General features: G+C 30.6%; 1 protein-coding gene and 1 long non-coding RNA gene across 2 annotated transcripts; both read right to left on the reverse strand.

The window, feature by feature from the left end:
• Positions 1-359: 359 nt before the first annotated feature.
• Positions 360-2,895, reverse strand: LOC132749422 (uncharacterized). Its single transcript, XR_009628414.1, has 3 exons — positions 2,721-2,895; positions 1,867-1,902; positions 360-477 (listed from the first exon to the last, which is right to left on the reverse strand). It is a non-coding gene; the product is annotated as an uncharacterized LOC132749422 (long non-coding RNA).
• Positions 2,896-6,237: 3,342 nt separating this feature from the next.
• On the reverse strand, positions 6,238-21,135 carry LOC132749423 (uncharacterized). Its single transcript, XM_060739155.1, has 6 exons — positions 21,027-21,135; positions 15,755-16,207; positions 13,868-14,278; positions 9,760-9,804; positions 8,281-8,343; positions 6,238-7,452 (listed from the first exon to the last, which is right to left on the reverse strand). Exons 1-6 carry the CDS (start codon positions 21,076-21,078, stop codon positions 7,370-7,372), a joined length of 1,107 nt encoding a protein of 368 aa, XP_060595138.1. The 5' UTR covers positions 21,079-21,135; the 3' UTR covers positions 6,238-7,369.
• Between the last annotated feature and the right edge of the window lie 5,178 nt (positions 21,136-26,313).

Raw genomic sequence — 26,313 nt, forward strand, 5'->3', positions numbered from 1 at the left:
AAAAAAAAAAATAATTTTGGTTTAAACATAAAATTTATTTAAGCTCTTGAAACTTATAGTAGAATCACTTTTGAGTCGCTTCCTGGTAACCAACCCAGTACTGGTGTCGTATAAAGAAACCTGGTCGTGACCCGAGTACGGCTCGAACCCATGATCTCTGGGTTGAGAGGCAGACACCTTAACCACTAGGCCACCGCTCCCCTTTGATAAATAATCAATTATCGATACAAATATTAATTGTCATTAGACTGACAATTAACCGTTCCTATATTGGTCTACACAAAACATTGAAAGTATCAACACAGAATTGAGTTTAGTCCATTAATTTCAAACAATCATAAACAAATATAATGATACCTTTTATCTTTTCTTTTTTGCGTAAAAGTACACAAGCACAGCAAACACCAATTAGAAAACCTAGCCCTAACACAGCAGTGCCGTCCAAAATAATAATTGGTAGCCCTAAATCGCCATATCCTGAAATGATTGAATAATCTCTGTTCAAAATAATGTATGCATTAGGTTGTAAACAGACGTAATAGTATTACATATTGTATGTGTTATATTGCTTTAATAACACTTTTAATGGTATTTCTGTTTATATCAAAAGTCTAAGTGGGTTGAATTAGATAAGATTTTGTCCTTTTTAAACCTTATCTTGCTAGAACCGACAGTAAACCAGTATTATAGCTAGATCATCATGTTTATCTGCGCACACTGATCAGACCCTTTATTGTTGGTTGGTCATTTGTTTTTATTTTACATTGAAATTCCTTGAAATTCTGTTACATTTACAAAGCTAGCCAAAACATTCACTCGCATTCAGTAGGTTTGTGGTTAATACATGACTTATAATTAGAGGAAGTTAAGCTACTTTCTGACAAAGTCATGTTCAGGTTTTGATTCTCAAACTTTCAGGTTATACAAAGGTTGTGTGACACTTAATTTTTTAGACCTGATTTGAAAAGTGTATTAATAAACAGAATCTTGACATTATCTCATATATGTATTTTAAGTCTCTATATTTATGGTGGTTTACTTAGTATCACTTGCCCTTCGAATTTGGACATGGGCTTGGATACCTATCATACTAGCTTACTTAAGTTCTGTAATTCTATATGGAGACCAGCTCAAAATGGTCGTATAACACAATTATAGTATAATATAGTATGATATAATATAACATAATATAATATAATATAATATAATATAATATGATATGATATGATATGATATGATATGATATGATATGATATGATATGATATGATATGATATGATATGATATGATATGATATGATATGATATGATATGATAAATGGTATGGTATGGTATATGATATGGTATGGTATGGTTTGGTATGGTATGATATGAAAGATATGATATGATTTGATATGATATGATATAGATATAATATAATATAATATATATAATATAATATAATATAATTATATAATATATATAATATAATATAATATAATATAATATAACATAATATTATATAATGTTATTCTAATGCCGCTTTGATTTTTTTAAAAACAATGAACATATTGGCATTTAAATTTTGCTTATCCCTTCCTTGAAATCATAAATGGAAGATCTTCTTCAATCACTGCCCAACTGTGATTATTAATTTCTTTAAAGCGGAGATTTAACATTTTAAAATTGAAATTCATTACGTGACCTGTTCAAAATGATTTTTCACAGAACAGAACGTTAAGGATAATCAGTTGTCTAATTGAACACTTTCGATACTTTAAATTATAACAAATTGACCAAATGTGTCACATTACAATTGCCACAATACATACACATATATGTACTAAAATAGGACACTGCAGTGTTGGATAATCATTTGTACAATTTACCTTTATCATCGGAATCAGTTTGCGCCAGGAATGCATCTGAAAAATAATTTTGAATTTATATATTTTGCCAATAAAACAATGGAATAATTGGCTACAACCTTTAATTATGTCATACTTCAAACTATTTAAATTAAATATAGTATAACATTGTAATTTGCGGATGATGAAATAGATTGGTCTACGATGGGCACTGTTTTCAAAAGTAAATAGAACATTGACAAAAACATTACAAATGAATCAGTTGCATAATCTTATGAAATATTTCCTGAAAGAAAACCCAATGTTGAATAAGTTTTAAGTCATTTAGTATGAATAATTATAAGATGGATAATAATGTTTTGTTCCAGGCGATATAAGAATTTTTCGTATTGTATCAGGTATGATCTCACATCCTCTAACACCATCCACAGTTTTCTTTCGTGGCTTTATTGTCACGAAATGAAACAAATTACTTCCAAAATAATTGTTTATGATAATGAAGACCTTCTATTATGAACCAGTTAACTAATAAAGTAAATCTATTTTAATAAACAACTTAATGATTAACGTTTTCCAGCTGATTAATTTGTTAACGTGTATCTTTCCCACAAGGACTTTTAATGAATGATATATAATTACAAATTTTAATATTTCGAATTGACATAAGCATTATTTAGGATGTGTTATTAATTCTAATGAACTTCGGCAAAATTCGGCACATTACGTTGCTTTACGGCATTCCGTACAATAGCGGGTATTAATATCCAATGATGTCAAATATCTATAAAATCAAATGTCGCCATTTTTAGTAAAGAATGAAAATGAAATTTAAAAAATAAAATAAATATTTAAAACAAAAGAGTGTGACAACTTACCTTCATTTGCTGTGAATACAATAAAGAAAAAGAGCAATTTAAAATTTAAATATGACATAGTTTTATTATATCTAAAACTTCCTCTTCATGTTGTTATGAAACCAGTTATCAAACTATATTTTTTCATGTACATAATGCTCAAAATATTATGATATCAAAGTAACATTTATTTAAATGTTATCATTTATTTAAACATGTACATATGAACTGATTAAGTTATTCATATTTGTTCAGTTGTCAATAAATGTGCATCAAGGTGCATGACAACCAATCTACGATAATATAATAATAAATATAATTTTCATGCTTAAAATCTGTATTTCGGCAAATGTATTTAAATCGTGTTTGATTACCCGATGGAATTGAATGTTCCGGAACATTCAGCTAGATAAGTCTTTTAATCGTTTGTTCAAAGAGTTCTTCAGATTAAAACACATGTAATTGCGAGTTTAAGCATGTTCGAGGGTAAAGTTGCCAATTTTTTATACGACTTTAAATCTGTTGACATTTACATATAGTATTTTAAAAAGCAATGATTTACAGCATGTACATTTTGTTAAAAAAGCCACTCTGGTCTAAACAATACTATTCAGACATATTTCTTTTACGGTAACTATAACTATAGGAAAAGCATGTGTTGAAGAAATTATACGTAAGCTGAAAATAGCTTGTCATAAAAATTCTGGCACTTTCCTATTTATTAAGATAAAGATAAAAACGTAAATTATAAGGCAAAATTACTATTATTTATATATCACAACGTTATTCAACTGCATCAAATTTATATATCAGTTAGGAAGGAAATGTAATTGAACAAAATCAGGTCAAATACATTAATAAAACTTTATTATTATATTATTAATAATACACATATATATGAATATCAATATCTGGTAAAAAGTGTTCCCTGTGAAGCATTTAAAACAACAACAGATCTCACGTGCTCTGACCCGATCAATCAGAAATAGAGAAAGGTATGGACATGAAGGAAACAGGATACGAAGTAAAAGACTGAGTATTTACAAAATATAGTTAGGTGAAAGGATTTACCGTTATTATATGTTTTGTAGATGACGATCCTTGTACAAGAACACCATTCTTTCTTGCTGTTAACGATGATATTGAGGTTTAACTTCAAAATGTAGTACTAAATTTTAATTGACAATAATGCAGTACTCTCCTTTTCATACAACACAAATTATTGCTTATATTTTTTCTTTGTTTTATCCTAAACATGTTTAAGAAATATATTAATACAATAAAATAAGATTGAGAAAAAATATATAAGCATTAATAAATTTATTCACAGTTTTTAAAACTCAATACGGAGAGATCTTACATGAGCAGGTTTATTTCGCCCTGTGGGTTCATTGATTAAAATAAGAAATACACGACAACATTTATGTTTTGATGAAGCCTGTTTAAGGAGATTTGGATGATTAGTGTGCAACTTATTACTTCCCTCATTCATACCGAGCCTGATTTTTCACTCACTTAAATGTGTGTTTCCATGGTTAAGAGGGATGAAATATTGTTCACTATTTGATAATCATTTTTTTCAATATAAATGTATGTGATATAATATTCCAACTACTGTGTTTGAAAAGGTATATCATGAACTTTGCTGACAATGTCACTTAAATTTTTGAAGGATGGATTATGTATGAAAATGACTTATAGTTTGAGATGAAACAAATATAAAGTCAAAGATCTCATTGATTTCAACTTCATGTCGTAATGAACCAAGCTTTTACAAGAATGTAAATTTAGCCGGTGCTAGGGGGCGTGGACGGTAACTTGCACTTTCCAGTACCGTCCATGAACAGGCTCAATCAAACCGAGCCTGCAACATTTTCAATTTTGCCGTGTTGGGCTGTCTTTAGGGATTCTGTATTTATCTATTTTACTAATCCTGAACCGTAAAATTGTCTATATTTTCTACAGACACTATCGTTGCTGTTGTAAAATTCTTATAAATTAATCTACATTTGTAAGACCTTGCATCATCACAACTAACTTTGTTATGTTCATTGACAGTGCAAGATATTTGCTAACACGTGTTATCGAACTCCATGATCCCCCAGCAACGTTATCTTTAGCACTTGCATTAGTTAGGTTTGTCCTAATTGCATTTGAGGTATTCTATTTCAATTATGGAGATTTTTTTCTGAAACAGTTTTGGATTTTATTTGTATTTGGATACTGTAAACATAGTCAACATCTTTCTATGATATATAACATATCATTGTCAACGTTCCTATACTACATTCAAAAACCTTGTCCTTGGATAATGTAAACTCTAATGCAGTTACTGAAGATATACAATGACCGTGTTTATCAAAATTGAAGCTGATTATAGCATATATGACATTACTGGCACATTGGTCTAGGATATTTGTTTTCTTTATAATTTATGTTATGTATCTACATAAGCACGAAATCATTTATTGCTATCAGAATATATTATTCGGGCATTTGATATTAATTTACATGCATTATGAATATTTCTGTAGAACTTTAATTATTTAGTTGATCATCAAAATGTACGTATACAAGCTGAAAGTTCAAGTCAGGAAATATTATCTTTACTTGGTCCATTTCCGAAAAGTTACTTGGTTGAGTTAATAAGACTAAGTTTTTTCCGAACCTTGCTCAACTTAAACTTAAAAAAAAAAGATATAGATATTCGACATTTTTGTGAATCACACTGTACGTTTTTTTATTAAAAAATTGAAATGTTAATTATGAAGAAGATTTAAATTGATTTAAAACCTACAGTTAATGAAGCCTACTGTAAGGAAAGATGCTGCTGAATAGCAACAATAATAATAAACGCAGCAGAACTTTTACTCTGCCCTGCGCCAAATTTATTATTTCCCTTCGTTAAACTTATAAGTTCAGTTCAACACATGTCAGTCTCAATATTGTTGTATTATGAATATTATTATTATTTTATTTTGTTTATATTACACAATAATGACGCGTTATATAAATTACTTGAAACTTGAATTCGGTAAATTCTGTTTTCATTCTCTGTGACTCAATATTCTACGTATTAAGGCAGTGAATTGGAAATAAATTAATTCCCCAGTTTCGTTTTAACTGTTTGCTATAGATAGCGATGTGAATCGCATGGTTTTCTCGGGAATAATGTCAGCGTGATCATTTAGCGCCAAGAATACCGACGATAATCATTGAAGAAAATTTATATTTAACTTATCTTAAAATATGAAATCGCGCCAAGATATTAAGATTTTTTTTCTCATATATGTTTGCATTGTTGATGTTGATATGTTAACATGGAAATAAAGCTGATTATTATTAACCTTCGACGTTACATTGGTACTTTATAAATGATTGTACTTTTCACTAATAAAAAAATTAAGCATTTTCAACTGTTTATGTTCGTTTAATTTATAAACATTTATTATTATTAGTATTGCAATACAAATGTGAACATGAACATTTACCTGACCTTATTACATAATAAAAACCCACGAAAAACACGGGAATTTCAAAAGAATACTTAGTACTTGAATTGTGCACCAATGAATTACAAAAGCGTAGCGAATAGTATCTTTGAGTGGCTTTGGAATGCTTTCTTTAAACTGATAAAGTACATAAATAATAGGTTTCTTGTAAATGATATTAATATTTTTTTTAGATCATTACCGATGTTTCTACAGAAAAAAACAAAAGAGCTTGTAGGTGAGATAGTTACCACACTCGGAATAGGTTTGCATAGTATTTACTGACCCGGGTTGCCTTTTAAATACCTTGATCGCTTCGCTCTCTTGGTCTTCAAATCGAACCCGGGTCTGTATTTTTATTTATATTATGCAGTACGGTTACTATTACTTGACAGAAGTTATAATAACAGCTCATGCAAAACAGTCAGATAAACAGATTGTGAGGGTATTAAGTGCTCTATCAAGCACACACTGTAAGTCATTTCATAACAACAAATTTATAAAAATGTTGTACATAATAGAATCAGATTAATTTCCGCCCTAGAATGAACTCGGCCCCAAGTCAGTTTTTTATGATTGTGGTTAAGTTTTATTTGTTTAACTGAAAAGAAGTATGTAGTATGTTTTCTTTGCCTACTTTTCCAGGTAAAAAGTTAAATGTGTTATATTAATGCATGTCTATGAAAATGATAAACTGCTCTGTTTAAAGTGGTTAAAATGTTTTGGGGACTTTTTACATTTTTTCAAATAAACGGCATAAAATATGATAGGGATAATATCTCTTGAACATATTAACACTATATTCAAAGCAAATAAGCTACCACAATATATTCTTATATACTAAGATATCTAGAAATCAGGATCTTTCCTAAGATTTTCAAAATAGTTGCTACGCTATAAATTTCACTTGTTGTTTACTGTTTTTGAAAAATACAATTGCATAAAATGATAAAACGAACACTGCGTTTAACATCTTTTTTGTTTAGATAATGTTATTCTTTTTATTTTTATTTTAATAAATAGAAGATACCGGTTAATATATAAGTTTATAACCTAGATAAAATACAATTGCACAGAATCATTTATGTATATATCGACACAAAATAAAATTATCCAAGGCAAGTAAAGAAACATTTATGCATCAATCAAACGTGGTTTCCGTTTCGTAAAGTTACAGTTTTAGGAGGAACCCCAAGCCAACAAGCATACCATTAATACTAAAGCATATAGCACTTCTGGAGTTGTTGCACCGTTGATCATTCCTGAAAAATACCAATAATGTTTAAAAATAAAATAAACTCAATATTGAAATGAAACCTCAATCATTGTAAAGGATGTATACGGTTATGATACAATATGTAAACACCTCAAAATAGTAAAGTATACCATTATCTTATTAGATATTTAATTTTATTTCCATGTAGTTGGAAAATTGAACTAATTCATTGTAAATCTATACGACATAAATAAATCTCAAAACTAAAGATGATGGTTTAGTTATTAAAAATACATTTCTAACAGTTGTGGTAATTATTTTAGCATTGGTCCTCCATAGCCGGAAATTAAACATTTTTTTCATGATAACATATTTTGAAGTATCATGTAATTTACAATTATTGATTAGTGTCCAATTAAATATGATTTTTAATTGTATGATTTAAACATAGATGTAACTCATTGGTCCAAACAGTAGTCAACAGAACAATAAATTAAATCATATTCACTGGGTGTAGTATCATATTCTATGGCTGGATTGTTGTTTTTTCCAAACCTAAAAAAAGAATGAGACTAATATACGAGTCTGGTTCTAATTTTAGAAGGGGGAAATCCAATTCAGCCAGTGAACATGATACTACATCAAGTGAATATTCTTTTATATGTAATCTATTGACTAATGTTTGGACCAATGAGATTTAAGCTATTTTTAGATCATACAGTTAGGGTCATTATAATTAACATATTTTCATCATACTTTACACTTTTTTTTCCAAATAGTCCAGGCAGTTAAACGGACTAAACTGGCAGATTTAGACTTAAACATGAAATTTCTATAAAAAATATAATGGTTGAATATAATAACTGATATTTACCTGTTGTAATGTTAAAATGTTGATATGATGTTGATGCAATCATCTTGGACGATGTCTGAGTTTCTAAAAAAAGTAGTATGACAATTAGATTAATATTTCAGAACGAAACAAGAATATCGATATAAGTGATACTATTTCAAATGTCTGTATAGTTGCAGTCGCTTAACGACCATCTCGTTGGTTATGTTCTTTTTATTTCTCAATTTTATTCTTTACAACTACGAATTGTATCTACTAGGCGAAGTTTATGGAAATTACAATTAAATACTCATTATCTTGGATGTATATCTATGTAACATTAACAATCAAATTGATATAATATACCTAACGACTTATGTTGAGGTCTATGAACAGATTTTCAGCCCCGAGTAAAGTTATAATGCTGTGGACGAGAATCCGAGTTCGATATAACTTTTAAAATGTAAGAAAAAACATTTAAGTCTTAATTTATTATATAGTATACGCTGGCTACAAAAGAGGATATGTTTATCTTTTGAAAGAATATAACGCAATTGCACTATCATGAGGTCTACACGTCCTTTAGTGGTCTCCGCAACTTATTTTGCGGACTCGCGACGCCAACGCAAATCAGCAAATAAGAACAGCAATTATCTTAAAGCCATCCGAAATAACGGTAATATTAATATTTGTCCGACGTTATTGACGGCACGTTCAACTTTATGACGATTTGTCCAAAATTAAATATTAAACATATTTTTTATTCAATTTGGCTGAAAACCAATTATGCCTCAGAAATGCTATCAATTTTATTTCTCTACAAATGTTATTGTTGAAACCTTCTTACAGTTCCAAAAATGACTCATTTGCCATTTGAATGAACTGTCTTTTGCTTCTTCTGCTCTGTTGACAATTAACAAGATTATAGTGAATTTATATTAAGAATGGAAGTCAAAATTCTTCTTTGTCTACATTTTGTCTTCACGACTCATTATTGAACATTCGGCGCTACTGTGTAGTTGTTCAGTATTTAATATTCTCTAAATCCATTGTCTAAACATTACAAAACACACGTTTGACCTTTCTAAAGAATTTAAGAAACTGAATTGGTCATAATGTGCTTTAAAAACACATATTTTTTCATATATTTGAACTTTTACTGTCAGTTATGGACTGTTTTGGAAGCGGTTTAAATTATAAATTTGCGCGCGAAGTTAGCACGATATAGTATTGACTTGCTTATTTAGCTACTTCGATTTTGTTTAATATACAGTAGTATGTATAAAACCGGTGGTCGTTGAAAGTGGAATGCACTTATTTTCATTACATTAATCTACTTATACAATATCTTTTCTTTGTGTATTAACCTTAAACCTGTGCATACATGTAACTATATAAGTCAAATTAGGATACTGGCATTGAAACAAGACTAGAGTTAAATATTAAGCATGCATTTAGATTAAGGTTGAAATACATGGAGTTTACGGAATCCTGCATTTTGCGCACTAGTAATCTTATTACCTGCTGCTAGTGTATTTGAACTTGTTGTCCCACCATCTGGCTTAGCTGTAATATAAAGTGTGGGAACAATTTAACAAATACATTTTTCTATGAATGCATAGCTTAACAAGGCTCTTGGGTTTCAGTTGTATTTCTCTGAACTGCATATAACCAAAATATGTTACTCTTTCATCACTTTCTTATATAAGTATTTGGAATGATTTGTTACAGATTATTTTAGCTATATCAATTTTTCTCCATTGATAGTTCTTCATTGATAGTTAAAAGTTACTGTCCCGTGCAAAACGCGCCTTCTATGGCATATGAAACTTTTGAATGACTACAGATGGAATTTGAAAACAACATAACCGAGAATATAGACAGTGTCCACCAAATAACTACAAATAAGATGGTTCAAGTTGAAATCATGTAAAGAACACATATTATGCCCGCATATGTCCGCGTTGAAGTAATTTATTTATGAATGAGCTTCAAATGACAATTTACTCATTTGATTTTTCCATATTAAACGGACAAGCATGATAATTTGAAGGTCAGACTATTTTCCCCCTTAACAAATCCTCTAACTCTTATTTGTAGTATAAAGTAATTGCATTTTATAGTCTTAGTTTCACGCACGTTCACCGACTTTGCAGCTATTACCATTGGCCATCGGGCTACTGGTATCTATCTATCAATCTCCCTTGGGAGTCTTTCAACGTCGCTTAGTGCAGCCGACACTTTGGCGCAACGGAATTATACCACCCTCGCTGGTACCCATTTACACCTGAGTGAAGTGAAGCAATCGCAGGTAAATTTTTTGCTCAAGGAAATTAGCAGTGCCCCTGGTGGGGTTCGAACATATGCATATGAGAAGACTGCTGCACCACGTTTTATCTTACATGACTTATAGTTTTGAGGTAATGCCTCTATTCTTGAGGATTTCTTTTTATCAATAAAATCATAAGTGACGAAACATGAAACAAACACAATTTAGAATTTTGCAGGGTGTCATGTCACATATTCAAAAAATGGAGCCGGACCCGGCTTTCATTAACATTCTAAAACTGAGACAAATCTTATTGTTTTACTAGTGACTGAGATCCGAACTCACCGGAGAAAAATCTCAACTTGGCTTTCACTAAATTTGTTTTCAACACGTTTTTCTCAACTGAGACTTTGTTTTTCCAAATATATAAGCGACTATCATTAAATGGGCATTGTTAATAATCGTATGATTAATCTATTCGCAAAGAGTTTATGTTTTAAGGTATGTAGTTTCTTTTTTTATGTTAGCTGACAAAATGGACATATTGGCGAAGCAAACAGAAATAGTTTTCTCTTTTTTCCGGCATAATTTATGGGTTTTTTTTCTTCATTTTTTTACAATTAAAAATGGATAGAATCTATTGTACATAATAAAGGTCTATTCAGAAGATAGTGAAATAAATTTTGCAATTTCTAAGTGAATTTTTTTTGAATGCTGATTATAAAAATGGATTGAGAATTAATGTATTTTTTTTAAACTACACACTACTACATATTATCTAACGAGGAGTAATTTCTTAATTGTATCAATGCGTTCGGTAGTCTGTCCGTCCACACTGGATTCTGTGATACATAAAATGTACTGAAAATGTTTCTATGAAATTTGGTATATGAATAGATTGCAATCTGAAGATAATGCAAGTTTTTCTTTTATTTCTTTGTGGAAAACTTTGGTTGCTATAGCAATAAATAGACTGCAAATATGAAAAATGTAACACAAAAACTAGATCCTGTGATAACGCAAAAAGTTCTGATTTTTTTTTACGAAACTTGAAATATGGATAGATGGCAGTATTGAAATTATGCACACCATTTTAATCTTGACAAAAGGGAGTATGTTGAGACCTGTTCTACTTATTTAGTGTCGGCCACCTCTTCAAGATTACTTATTCAAATTTTAACTCATTTCTGCATAAGTTATTTATTTCTCAAGGAAATAACTTCAAACTTCGAATATATGTTTTTGATTATCAACCACATCATATGTAAGAAGGTTTACAAAAATTATCAGAATAACCTCCCCCCCCCCTTGAACTTAGAATTTCAATGAGAAAAAATGTTGTTTTTATAACTTCCTTATTTTTGAATGTTTATATTTCAAATTTCACATATATGTTTTTTATTATCACTCAAATTATGCTTGAGAAGATTCAATACTCTAGCTTTACTATTTCCAGAAATTTGTCCCCATTTAACTTATTTTTGCTAAAATAAAATTATTGTTCCGCAAACTATTTCAGTAAGGTTGATTATTGCTTTTTCATTTTCTTATAGGATTAACTTTAAACTCTCACACCATAATAATATGAAAAGGGTTATGAATCTAGCATTTATATTTCCAGAATTATCTCGTTGAACTTTATTTTATTCATACTTTAACCCTCTATTACGTTAAATTTAAAATATACAATCATTATCAACACCTTAATCATATTTGATTAGATTTATAACTCTAACGTCTGTGTTTCTAAGATTATTCTTATTTTGAACTTGAAATTTATTTGAAAATTGTTATTTTGTCACTTTTATCTTTGTGACTATAAATAGTATTTTCTTCAAACTTAAGATGATTGATCTTTGTTAAATGTACATCATGTATGGAAATGTTTATAAGTCAAGCATCTTTTTGAAATAGTTATCTCCTATCTGGTTTAAGAACTTTTCTTTTAAAATGTTGTATTCTTTTTACAAGGGAAGTTCAAAGATTTACCCTTACAGTGTCTGTCAATCCGTCTGTCTTTACGTTCCTAAAACTGTTTCATGGGATCACTTTTAAAGAACTTGGAACTTTTCCAAATAGAGAAGTTGAAACATTATTTATATATATTCATCCTGAGAAAATTGGATATTTTGATAATCTGTATAAACCTAATTTCTTTACTAGCACAGGAAACTTAACACTTTATTGTGCTACAGACAAACTTAGAACTCAAAAGATTTAAGTAAATTCATGTCATACATTCATTCAATGATAAATTGAACAGCCAATGATCTTTCAGAAGTTGATGGGGCTCTTACCTTTAAAGAACTTATGTATTGCTGTCATTTCTATGATAAATGCTTGTTTTTTTCTCTTTTTTCCCCAAACAAGGATAAACTATGTTTATCGGTAACAATAACCAAACATAACGAAATATATCTCTAAGAATTAACATCTAGCTTCACTGAGACTTAATCTGAGACAGCCAAACCTCTGTCTCAAAATATCTTTGAACAATCTCTAATCTTAAAGATTAAATTATCTTAATACAAGCTAAACTGAGAAAAAAATCTCAATTTAAGTTTGTGTGTCGAGCAAATTTCAGATTGGAGCTGAGATTCCAACTGAGAATTTTTTAGCTAAACTTTTCGAAGCGTTGACATAACACTTTTGTTGAAGATTTGGGTGCAACATCTTGTACTTCATTAGTTTTTCATGAACACTGTAATATACTCCGGCTCTAAGCCGATATTCTTGGATAATCTAACTAATAATATAAACACCATTTAAGGTCACGTTTATTATCCAACTAATAATCTCCAAATTAAAAAGAGTATTAAAGAACGACAACTTATGTACTCAAGTTTTACATACAAGACTGGAAGAGTTAACTTTCTTGAATACTTGAATACACTACAAACACTAATATTTTGCTTGTAACTTCACAAATGTCTTTGAGATCACCCACAGATTTTGACAGAATTTTGCTCCATATTTAACCTAAAAACCCCTTAAAGTTTTCCTTGTAATATCATTGAAGAATGATTCGGCAGTTCTTGAATATGATATATTAAAACCATTTCCTAATGTAACCGATATTTGTATTTCAGCCATTTACATTTTTAATATAATTATTTGTCAGCATTTTTCGCCTTTGAAAGTCATCAAGTATTCCAAGTTTGAAATGAATAAGAATATTTAAAGTAGTAAATCCATGCAATATCTGAATTCTTTACGAGAAGAATTATTTTGCTAATGTCTAAATGTGTTGTTAAAGTGGTTAAATGGACTAATTGAAAAGGTAGAGAATGTTTCAGTGTATAACTTGTTATTTCAATCACAAGGTAAATGAAGTAAGTGATAAAACTGTTGATTACTTACTGACATCAATGTAGAACCTTGGGTTGTTTTCTGAGGTAAAAGAGTTCCCGTACGGATCTCCACTAACTGTAACATAACACTCTAATGCCAGATTGTTATCCCTATTGGCATCAGCTGCTGTTATGTTGTATCTGGTTGTAGCTACTCGTGTATATCCACACTGATTGTCACTGACTGCAGTGCCCTCGTCATATGTTCCTTGTGGTGCTTGATAGCCAATAAAGTCATCATTTTGAGAAGTTTCTGATGTTTTATGCCATCGAATAATAGTTCCTGGTAAGCTTCCTATATTAGCAGTACAAGTTAGTTCCAACTCATCTCCTACCTCAGCAGTGTCCATGTCAGATGGTGATATTCCTTGTACTTTAAAACCATTCTTCGTTACATTTAATGATGTAACTTGTGGTTTTACTGAAATATATAAAAAAAGTATTATCCAACATAAAAATGTTTATATACTTTCTGATTTACCATGCAAACAGTACATAAAAATATTTTAAAATTACTTAAGTTGTGCTGATGACATGTGACATTTAGTAGACTTAGCGATGATTTCGAGCTTGCGCCATTATTTTATCCGGACATTGATCACAACGTTTATTTATTATTGGTAATTTGACATAAATATTAACTTACACAAAGAAGAATATGCACCGAACATACATTATATGTCCAAATGAATTGTACAACTACATGTATTTGAAAAGGTGCATTAATTTTGCATGGAAAATTGTGCGTTTATTATGAGGATATCATATTATAAGTTGATGTTTATTTATTGCAAATAATTGAAAAATAAAGAATGGCACAATACATAATTTTCACCAAAGGGAATTAATGCAATAATAATTATTGAATTGTCTTTTTGTTTTCCATGCACATAATGTTTGCAGGTACACAGTTTTGAAATATCTAATGGCTGTTTTAAGCAATATTTGCTGAAAACGCTCTTACAGAAATTACACAATATGTAACTTTCAATTTAAGGTTTTTTTTGTTCAATCAGGATACATGATTTTTTTAAAGATTTACTTGTCAATTATTAAATAAGTTCATACAAATGCGATTTATCTGAGAGAATAACTTTATTCTGTTATATGACTGATACAACATACTTATATAAAGCTGGTTTTCAAACATAAATGAAGCAAACGTTTTCTATTATTCTTATTATATTAACTTATTTGGTTTTTAAGAATTGTTTTAGTTTTAAGCGTTAATCTATAAGGTCATTTATAATCGAATAAATTCACGAATCTAACAAGTGCTAAATAATGGTTGTAGAGTTTCTTGCTAACGGCCTTCCCGTAATACGATGTAAATCCGCTGTTAGCAGTACATTGATTACAAGTCCGATGCTTTAACCACTCGACCATGCTGTCTCTTTGTATCTAGGTTTTAACCTTTTAAACAACTCCGATATTCCTCTGTCATGAGCCGAGATAGTGAGAGTTTACAATTTACAACACCCGGTATGTACCGATGAGGGGCGTCTGTGGCCGAGTGGATAAGGTGGTTGACTTCAAACCACGTGCCCCTCACCGCTGTGGGTTCGAATTTCGACAGGCACTTTGTATTCTTTCATGTGAGAAAGCTTTCCAGCAAGCTTACGGAACGTCGATGGTTCTACTCAGGTGCCTGTTCATGCCTAAAATAATACAAAAAAAGGCACTTGAGGTATTCTTCCACCAGTAAAGCTGGAACGTCGCCATTTGACCTATTCTGTGTCAGTGTGCCGTAAAACTCAATCAAACAAACAAACAAAATGTACAAACGAATGATCTAAACTGATTTTTTTCTTTTTTAATCAGTAACTGGCATTTTGTTCTCAATCTTGCTTTTTTATTTTAAAGTGAAATGACGAGAAAGAACGAATGTTAACCTTACCAAAGGCCGAGGGAGTAGCATTCATGTCAGTTGAAACTAAAATTCCTTTTGTAGGGCTTTCAAGCACAGTTCCTTTAGTGGAACTTTCATACAACAATGAACATCTATACGCTCTGGCATCCTCACAAACTAACTTCTCCATGTTCATAGACAATGTAAGATACGTGTTAGTAGGTGTTGTTGAATCCCATGATCCCCCAGCAACATAATCTTTTGCACTTGCATTGATACCTTGACTCAATATAGGACTCTCGGTTTGTCCTAACTCCATTTCCGCTAATGTCTTCCATTGAATAGGGACTTGCTCCGCATTTGAAGTTGAAGAAACTTTTCCGATTTCGATATGGTGCAAAGTTTTAATGTCTGTTTCTGTGATATTACATGTCATTGTTAAGGTGCCTGTACTATCTAAAAGCACTCTCTCCTTAGAAATTGAAAATCTCACACCAGTTACTGTAATAGCAAAAACAACATTTTAAAACAATGATTGAAAAGGAATGCATACAAAACAAATATGTTCGTCAAAGTCTATAAAAATAGACCGTATTATTATATAAATGGCAGTTTCAATATGTTTACTACGGTGCCCATAAACTGACATTCGTGACACCTTTTTTTAATTTCGTAATAACAAGTTAATACTTCGTTAAAACGAATTAATATTTCGTTTAAACAACCAGCATTTCATAACAAGAGCTGTCAGTGCGATAGTGCGCTCGACTATTTTCAATGCTTAAATGTGTTATCAAGAGCCTTGATAACAAAGACATTAACAAAAAGGAAGATCGCATTAAAATACATGACATAATAATGGGTCTTTGTTAAAGAATTTTCTTGTATAAAGTCTGGTATATGAACTTCAATTATGATCAAGAGGAGACGATTTTAGTTTCAAGTGAACAATTGAACAACTTTTTCATTCTAAAAGATAGATTTTGCATGTACAACTTTAATCAACATTTTCAAAGTTCAAAAAGGGACATATTTCAATCAAAATGTGTGCCTTTGATAGTGACCTCTAGTTATGTCATAATATAGGTATTTAGATTCAAACAATTACTTTCAGTAGTTTTGAAAATTGACGTTACATGCAAACCTTCACGGCAAATTTTCTAAGACCACTATTGACCATTATATCAAAATGTATGCTTAACTTATCAGTTTTTGTTAGTGACTCAAAATTAAATTGAGATCCGACATAAACTTATGAAGATCCAAATAATAAACTTAAGTAGTTTTAAAGAAATATGTTTCATGCAAAACTAATAGCTCCAAAAAAGGCTATAATTCAGTCAAAATCTATGTCAGAATTATACGCCTTGTATATTTATTATAATCTAGGCAACGTGTATCATATTTAAAGTCAATATCTTTTAAATTAGTAGATTTAAAAATTAATGCTGCAAGTGTCACAGTTCAGAACTGTTCTCACTTTAGGGGAGAAGAGAAAGTGTGTAAGCGACCGGATAGCTCAGTCAGTAGGGCCAAGGTACGGTATTCCGAGGGTCCTGGGTTCGAGTGACGATCAGGCTGCACATTTTTCTCACCCTGTGACATTTGAATCAAGAAACATATGATGGTGTGTTCATACCTTCAATGTGACCCTTTCGTGCCAATACATGAAAAGAAAGTTTATGTTGGTTAGTATTTACTTAGTACACTATTTAACTTGTTCTTGAATGACACTGATTACCATGCGCTTCTTATCAAGTATGCCAGTATTTACCTTACTATCTATTTGCATCTTATTCACATTGTTTTGATTTGCATTCGTAAGATATTTAATAATGGAAACATTATCTACCTTTGTTATATAAATAGAGTTTGATTTATATGATTAAATATTATCTGGTATTGATACTATCAAAGTAATACGAACACTTATAAAAGGCAAACCGTGTCTAAATGTAGTTTATGTTAATCTATGCATAGAATTCAAGCAAGTAATTAAAAGAAAAAATACTTTGTGTCAAAATTACTTAAAATTCTGTACTTTTTTTTATTTCTATACGTTTTTCATCTTTGATGTTTATTGTTTTGAATTCTCAAAATGCGTATGTATTGGAAACTTATGTTTAAATAATTTTTTTCAGAAAACTAGCTATTTATGAGGCTGTGCAATCTTTCCTTGTCGGTTTTTTCTCCTATTTTCTATAGAAATGAGACAACGCTCCCTCGAATTCATGTTATTGGATCTGTTGGATACATGAAAGCAAAGAAAAGTGCTATGGACCAGAACCATAAACTGTAAACAGTACATCGATTATAAAGGTTTTTCTTAATAGTGTTTGTCTTGGCAAAGAAATAGCTGCATGTTTTAAATCATTGAAAAACTTTGCAATTGTATTCGTTTGAAGTTTTTACGAAAAAAGATGATTTGACTTTAAGTTTAAGAGAAGAAAATGTCGGACATTATTAATAGGTGATCCCTAAGGACTTCTGTTTATTTTTGAAACGACACAATTCTTTTTCACTTCATATTTGTGTTATTATTTATTATGTCACCTCAAAACAAAGAATCCATTTCATAACAAAATGCGACAAAAACGTGTCAATTAAGGGAAAATCGTCGAATCATTTTTAACATATTAACATAACCATTTTATTCATTTACACATTTTTAAGTTTAATAAATTATTGTTATAAGCTTTGATGTAGATAAATTGTAAGTTTGATAATCACACATGAAAATACGGGTTAAGTGTTTAAACAGAACTATCTTGTCGCGTATCAAACAGATAAAAATGATAAACAAAATGTATATATGTATGGGTGATAAAACTTAAGTTGAAGGGAAAATTGGTACCGGAAAATGTCTCTTGTAATTATAAAGATAAAAACAAATTAAAATCTCAAAAACACAGACCATTGCAAACCATTAAATTAGTATACACTTAGACTTTCACCTAACTAAATGTACATATTTTTCATTTATCAGCAAAGGTAGCGATCAATAAACGAAATGGGCGAGCAAATGTTTTGTTTCCATCTCCTACCTATGAGTAATGCATATATTTTCTTTACTTCATTGAAAAAAAAAAGAATAACGAATGGTTCCGTAGATACAGGCAACAAATACAATTTTTTCTTTCAATTTAGAAATACAAATATAACATTTTTAAATCAGTTTAATTACAATTATTCATTTGGCCCTTATGTATGATCTTAAATTTTAAGATACATACCTAGCTCTTATGCGTTACTTATGACGGATAACATTTGTTGACAGTAATTTCGTAATGGCAAAGTAATTGATTAAAGCTTTGATACTTCATTTTCGGCTTTGTTCTCTTCGTGAGACCTGAAACTACTAATATGTCTTTGCGACACATGGTAAGTATTTATGACATGAGAATCATTAAGGGGTGACACGATTCCGGACATACTGACTGATGGACGTACAAGGCGATTCAAATTATCGAATGGGTGATACCTTTATTGTTAAGAATGGAATTCACAATATTGATGTTATGTTTCATTATACTATTGACTAGTTGGGTAGTTACCTATAATCGCTTAATGGAAATATACGAAAGCCTAATAGTATCATGGTACATTTAATAAAAATGCGTCATTATTCAATAAAACACTTAATAAAATGACTTAGACAAAAAAGAGGCGTATCTACGCGAAAAAAGTGGTAATTGCGCAATTCTGGAGCTATAACGCAAAACAAAAGGCGTTGTGACGCTAATCTATGTAATTTGATTACCGTTATTGCCTTTTTGCGTTATCGCGCACTTTGTTTGACATTATAACGTTTTTGTTTTGCTTTTATACGTTTTTGTTTTCTTATAAACTCCTTTTGTGTAGGTTTAAATGTTTTATTTGTTTGCGCTACCACGTCTCTTGTAAGTTATAACAAATTTATTCACTTTATTTTATTATGCTTATTGTTTGACAATATACCACCTTTTCTTTACCTTATGACGTCTATTGCTGCGCATTAAAACGCCTTTCTTTCCGCGTAATTATGCTTTTATTTAGAGATTAATAATGGTTGCTGCTCGCCATTATGCGATAATTGTCTGAAGAGGTACATAATGGCCTAGAAGCCGCTTTTCAACTTTATATCATTAAAGATATATTATGCTCATCTTTGAGTAAAATATTTTAATCGAAGAAATTTATAAAAACCTGAGAAATTCTTACTGAATATGTCTAATTTAAATAAAAAGTGAATCATAAACTATATTGAAAGTCACGTTCTCTAATACAGGACAAATAAAGATGGTCTTTTCTTTAAAAAACTGCCATCTTTTTAACGACACTATAATTATATCCATATTGTAACGATCTATGTGTGTAGCGTTTTAAACATGACATATTAACTTTGTGTGAAGTCAAAACATGTTTATTTCATATTTACAAAGAGACTGTAAAGCAATTATCAATATTTTATGATATCAAATTTGAGCATAGTATATCTTTAATCTTTTGTAAAAAAATTATGTAATACAATGTTCTGTCTGTACCTATGTTGACTCAGACTAAAGGAGTTCGTACACTTTTAATTTCCAACTTTTGTTTCTTTTTTTTTTTGGTGTAGCATATATTTAACCATCGTTCTCAAATACTTAAACAAGTCCTGAACTTTGCTAATGTGATGAAATAGTTCTTAGACTATAGAAATCATGAGGTTAAGAAAATAAAATAAACACAAATCCTGGATCAAAATAATGTATCGGGATAAAAAGTATTTGTTTGGCTTTGTGTGTAACCGCATTTTTCTTTATCTTGCACCCAAACCTTCTTTTCTATATTGCCTGATATGTGCTACTGTTGTTTTCTTTTCGATTTGCAAGTTCAAAGTTCGAGAAGTTCCAATAATCACATGTTTCATACATTTTAAGCGACTATTGTTGCCTAGTACAGTGCTCTTTGCCACAAACATGGAAGATACAACGTGAATGATTGATTCTGGAAATATTTACCCCGACGAACAGACTAGTGGAAACATATTATACAATCGCTTCATTTTATTTTAATCAATAATATTATATGAATAATGATAAATTATGAGTTATTAAAATTGTTTAGTACAAAACTTTATTCTATCTTGCGAGTTAACAGCAGTTCAACCTATACGATCTTATATTAAATTTCACAATTATAACAGCAAATTAACAATACTGTATATAGAATTGATTCATTTAAGAATCAATAGCAAATATATCAACAAAACCTGCTAAGAACGACGAAATAAAAAAAAATATTTTTGACAAAATGTGTGTAAAACTAGTGTACAAATAATAAAACAAATGACAGATACCTATATTTGGTAAAAGAATGAAAGCAACAACTAGATGATTTAAGTACTCCATCGCTCACTTCTTCATCTGATATAAATAAGATAAATGATATAACTCTTTATTCTGTTGTTATCTACCAGCTATCATTGTTCAAAGATGTACATATCTGTATCTGTCGCATGTATATGAACATAAGCAATTGAAGTACAAACTGGCTATGATGAGCCTATATCGCTCACCTGAGATCCATTACTAGAATATATCATACTTTTTACAAAAATATAAGCAAACCATTTGATCACAACGAAGGTCAAACTTTTACACTCAAAATTCTGCAAAAACACGTTTTGTTTTTTATAGGACTTTGGCAATTTTGTAACCCATGAATGCAGTATAATTATATATAACTTTAACAGAAACTCACTAAGTAATGCTAAATTCTTCATATTCTTTATGCTAGTTTGAATATGAATATCACCTCCAGTTTTATTTTAAAAAGTATTGTAAAAAAGAGTTTCGCCTTAAAACTTTTCATCAGGTAACTTGTTAACAGGAAATGACGTCAACATCATATTGATGTTCTAAGTCATGTAGTTTCAGGAAGAAGATTGTTTTAATTAGTATTTTTTCATAAGTCTAGTTAAGTAATATGGCCCCTAGATATGTCTAATAGTCATGACTAATCTCCATGCCAAATATGAAGACTATAGGTCAAAGGATTCTTAAGTTATTGGGTGGACAAACTTATTTTTAAAAGGGATCATCTTATAATCATTCCTAACCTCCATGCAAAATATGAAAATTGTGGGTCAAAGGATGCTTATGCTATTAGGCGGGCAAGTTTTTTGGTCAAGGTCCTTGTGACCTTGATCTTTGACCAGGTGACCTGAAAATTAATAGGGGTAATCTACCAGTCATAACCAACCTTTATTGACCAAAGGATTATAAAGCAATTAGTTGAGTGCAAGCTTTTTGAACTAAAGGCCCTGTGACCCTTACCTTTAACCCATTGACTTCACAATATATAGGGGTCAGCTAATGGTCTTGTCGAACATCCATGCCAAATAGGCAGACCTTGACCTTAACCAGTGACCTCAAAATCAAAAGGGATCATCTTATAATCATGACTAACCTCCATGCAAAATATGAAAACTGTAGGTCAAAGGATGCTTATGCTATTGGGCGGGCAATTTCTTTAGTCAAGGTCCATGTGACCTTGACCTTTGACCTAGTGACCTCAAAATCAATAGGGCTCATCTACTATTCATTTCCAATCTATATACTAAATATGAAGACTTTGGGTTAAAGGACTCTTAATTTTTTGGGCGTACAAGTCTTTTTACCCAAGGCCGCAGTGGCCTTGATCTTTGACCAAGTAACCTTTAAAATCATTAGGGGTCATTTAATAATCATGATTAACATCAAGCCAAATAAGAAGACTGTGCATGAAAGAAATCTGAATTTATTGGGCGGACAAAATACTTTAAGACAAGACACCTGTAACCTTGACCTTTGTGGCAGTGACATCAAAATATTAAGGGGTCATCTTAAAATCGTTACTAACATCCATGTCAAGTATAAAGAAATTTAAGTTACTTGGAGGACATATTTTTCTCATTCAAGGCTCCTGTGACCTTTGACCTGATGATTTCATAATCAATAGGCGTTATCTAATAATTCTAGTAAATCTATATACTTAATTTAAAGACGTTTGGTCAAAGGAATCTAAAGTTATTGGACGGACAAGCTTTTCTAAGTCAAGGCCCCTGTGACCTTGAACTTTGATCTGGCAAGCTGTAAATCAATAAGGGTCATCTACTTATCATGATGAATATATATATATATATATATACTTAATATGAAGACTGTGTAAAAGGAATCCCATGTTATTGGGCGGATAACCTTTTTAGAGACAATGCTTTTTTGACCTTGACTTTTGATCCAGTGACCTCAAAATGAATAGGGGTTATCTAATAATCATGATTAACCTTCATGCCAAATATGAAGACTGTTGGTCAAAGAGATCTGAAGTTATTGGACGGACAAACTTTTCTTAGTGAAGGTCCCTGTGACCTTGACCTTTGATCTGGCAAGCTGTAAATCAATAAGGGTCATCTACTTATCATGATCAATATATATATACTTAATATGAAGACTTTGTGTCAAAGGAATCCTAAGTTATTGGGCGGATAACCTTTTTAGAGTCAAGACCCTTGAGACCTTGACTTTTGATCCAGTGACCTCAAAATGAATAGGGGCTAATTAATAATCATGACAAACCTTCAAGCCAAATATGAAGACTGTTGGTCAAAGAGATCTGAAGTTATTGGACGGACAAACTGTTTCAAGTCAAGGCCCCTGTGACCTTTGGCAAAGTGACCTCATAATCAATAGGGGTCATCTAGTAATCATGACCAATCTTTTTACTAATTGTTAATAATAACTCCCCTACAACTTAAAATATTGATATACCATATCATGAAAACTGAAAAGGTATCATCTTATTGAATGCGACATAGCCTTGTGAAGCTCAGTATCCCTTTTTGTTCAAAATCGATTTATTTTGCAAACAATGAAGGACAATGACTCGGCTTTATTTCACAATTCTCCAATGACCGCAAAATTGAAAAATCAAGCGACTTCCATTAAGAAGGCGGCATGTTTTTCAGTATACAAATTTACTATGATTTATTAGCTATTTAGGACCTTTGAGAAGCTGAAAAATGTTTGAATACGAAGAAAATGTTTTGGACTCTAAACTTCTAGAAGCATGTGAAGATAAATTGAACAATTAAATGGTAATAAACATGAATATTTGATACTCTATTTCAATATCATTATCTATTGAAGTGAAATAAAGTGCATTTTGTGAGTTATTAACTATGTTCAAAAATCGTGGAAAGTGTACTTCCCGACAAAAGGCACGATACATTTATTATGAGCAATATAGATAATATACCTTTAAGCTTCAAACAGTAATAAAATAGATTTATCGTCACCAGAAGACCTTTTTGCGCCCAAGAATAATAAAAATAACTTCAATTCACCTGATTACTTCCAACTAGAAAACGTTCAAGTAATGTCCTCTCCAGAAGCTACTCTTGCTGTCGATGAAGAGGCAGTAATATCAATTGCTTCAGCTCTTAAAGAATGAATTAAAAGCAGAAGTATGCTAAGCTCTAAATGCATCAGTCCAATCAATAGTGAAAACAGTTGTTGACGGCTTGCAATTACAAATGTTTACCCCTCAAAAGGAAAACGAGGACATTAAAGCAACGAACCTAGCCTTAACAACCCGAATTGACGTATTTAAACTAAGAGCCGACGCTGCAGATCAATACAGTCGTCGTGATAATCTGCGTATCACTGGAGTTCAAAAAAATAAAGATAAAAACACCGAACAATTCATACTTGATATGAGCTCAAGCATTGATGCTGACTTAAGCTAAAATGAAATTGCGTTGTCACATCGTCTTGGTAAACCTCGATCTTCTGGTAAACCTCGCGATATCTTAGTCAAGTTCGCCTCTCGTCGTTCAAAAGACAAAATTCTCAATTAGCGAGCTCTCCTGAAAACTAAAGGCCACCCGAAAACCTTTGTTAATGAAGATTTAACTGAAACTAGATCGGAACTTCTGTATGAAGCACGACAACTTAAACCACTGATGGAACGATTATCGCCAAAAGCAACACACAGGCAATACATCGTTTAGTTTCAAAACGCGACTTATCTCAGTTCTATTCATATACTATCGAATAGTTAATGCTATGCTCGAAACAAATCGGGCAATCCCGTGAATAACGTGCATGACATTCCAAAACTATTTACATTTTTAACGGTTCCAATGTTCTATATCTAAACTGCACTATGGACTTATAATGTAGACAATTATGTAATTATATGTATTTGTATGTTCATATTTATATTGCTGATCTACTAAATAAACTATCAATGTTTCTTTTTTTTGACATTACAGTTTTGTAAAAGTAAATAAAGGTCATTTAATCACATCATTGTCATATTAAGATATACATAAAGCATGTTAGAATATTGTTATTATCGTATGGAAGAAATACAGTATATATTTTAAGAGTTAGTATATCATATTAAGATTTTTACTCGATTTGTCAGGTTCGTACGTTTTACCACGTTACTTCGCTGTTCTTTTTTTCTTTTTATTAAACTAAAATTGAATATAAATTGCAATGTGGTATACCATCTTATAATATATAATAGATTCACAATGTTTATTAAGATAATATTTATCTTCTTCGAAATCAGGATCATATCTTTTTATGTAAATGATCTATTAATAACCCATTAGAATTATAAATAAATGTTTTTCAGGGGTACGTTAAAACTTTACTCATTAATGTACGTATATATGTGTATTTTACATGTATATATGCATATGTGTATGTATGTACGCTGCATGTATGTATGTATGTATGTATGCATGAGTGTGCGTGCTTGCATTTATGTGTGCTTGTATGTGAGTGCGTGAGCATGTATATAATTGTGTATTTTTGCATTGTTTATGTATTCCTGCTTGTAAAAATAAATGTAAAATGAAATAATATTGAGATAACATCAAAAATACAATGAAATAAAGTTTTGATAACTAAAACAATATACAAGCCATATTTTTGAGAATAGCTTATATATAATTATAAACATATGTAAAGAAATGGCAATAGTTTTGTGACTTTATTCAAGAAATAATTTCCTTGAAATAATTTTAATACAAATGAGTACATTTTACAAATTGTCCCTATTTACTTTTCCTCTTGTGTTATTTAACAAGAATTTAAAATGTTATTATATATTATTATATATTTCTAACAAACCATTGAAGTACAATATTTGACCAATAACTGTAAGTAACTTTTTAATAAGCTAATGTAACTGTTTTTTTTATAATGATAATATATATAGTACAGTATCATAAAGTTTGTAAGTTACCATTAATTAAAATGATCCTTTTAAAAATCACGAGCTACGCGAACCGTACGCACATTGTTTTCTTAGCTTATGACTTTAATGCTCCTTTTGGTCCTTTAAACTGTTAATTTATTTTTAAATTGTCATATATTAAGTCATGTTTTCTTTACTTTTTGTTTTGTTCGTACACTTTTTCACCCTTTATGTTAACTGTTCCTTTATTCCTAGGAAATCTATTCGGACTATCGTAAATGGAATGCATTGGATTTCATTAGATGTGCATTTAATGGCTGCATATTTTTCTTAATTTATCTGGAGATATTCACTCGAATCAATCCTGGTCCATCATTAAAAAATTCCTCAAC

Source organism: Ruditapes philippinarum, unplaced genomic scaffold, assembly GCF_026571515.1.
Source record: "Ruditapes philippinarum isolate M1 unplaced genomic scaffold, ASM2657151v2 ctg7470_1_1_1_1, whole genome shotgun sequence".
Taxonomy (NCBI): Eukaryota; Metazoa; Mollusca; class Bivalvia; order Venerida; family Veneridae; genus Ruditapes; species Ruditapes philippinarum.

Coding starts and splice junctions, on each gene's coding strand:
- LOC132749423 (XM_060739155.1), bottom strand. CDS start 21,078: ATGGAGTACTTAAATCATCTAGTTGTTGCTTTCATTCTTTTACCAAAT. Junction 14,279..15,754: donor TGCTACTCCCTCGGCCTTTG/GTAAGGTTAACA, acceptor TATATATTTCAG/TAAAACCACAAGTTACATCA. Junction 8,344..9,759: donor TTCAAATACACTAGCAGCAG/GTAATAAGATTA, acceptor TACTTTTTTTAG/AAACTCAGACATCGTCCAAG.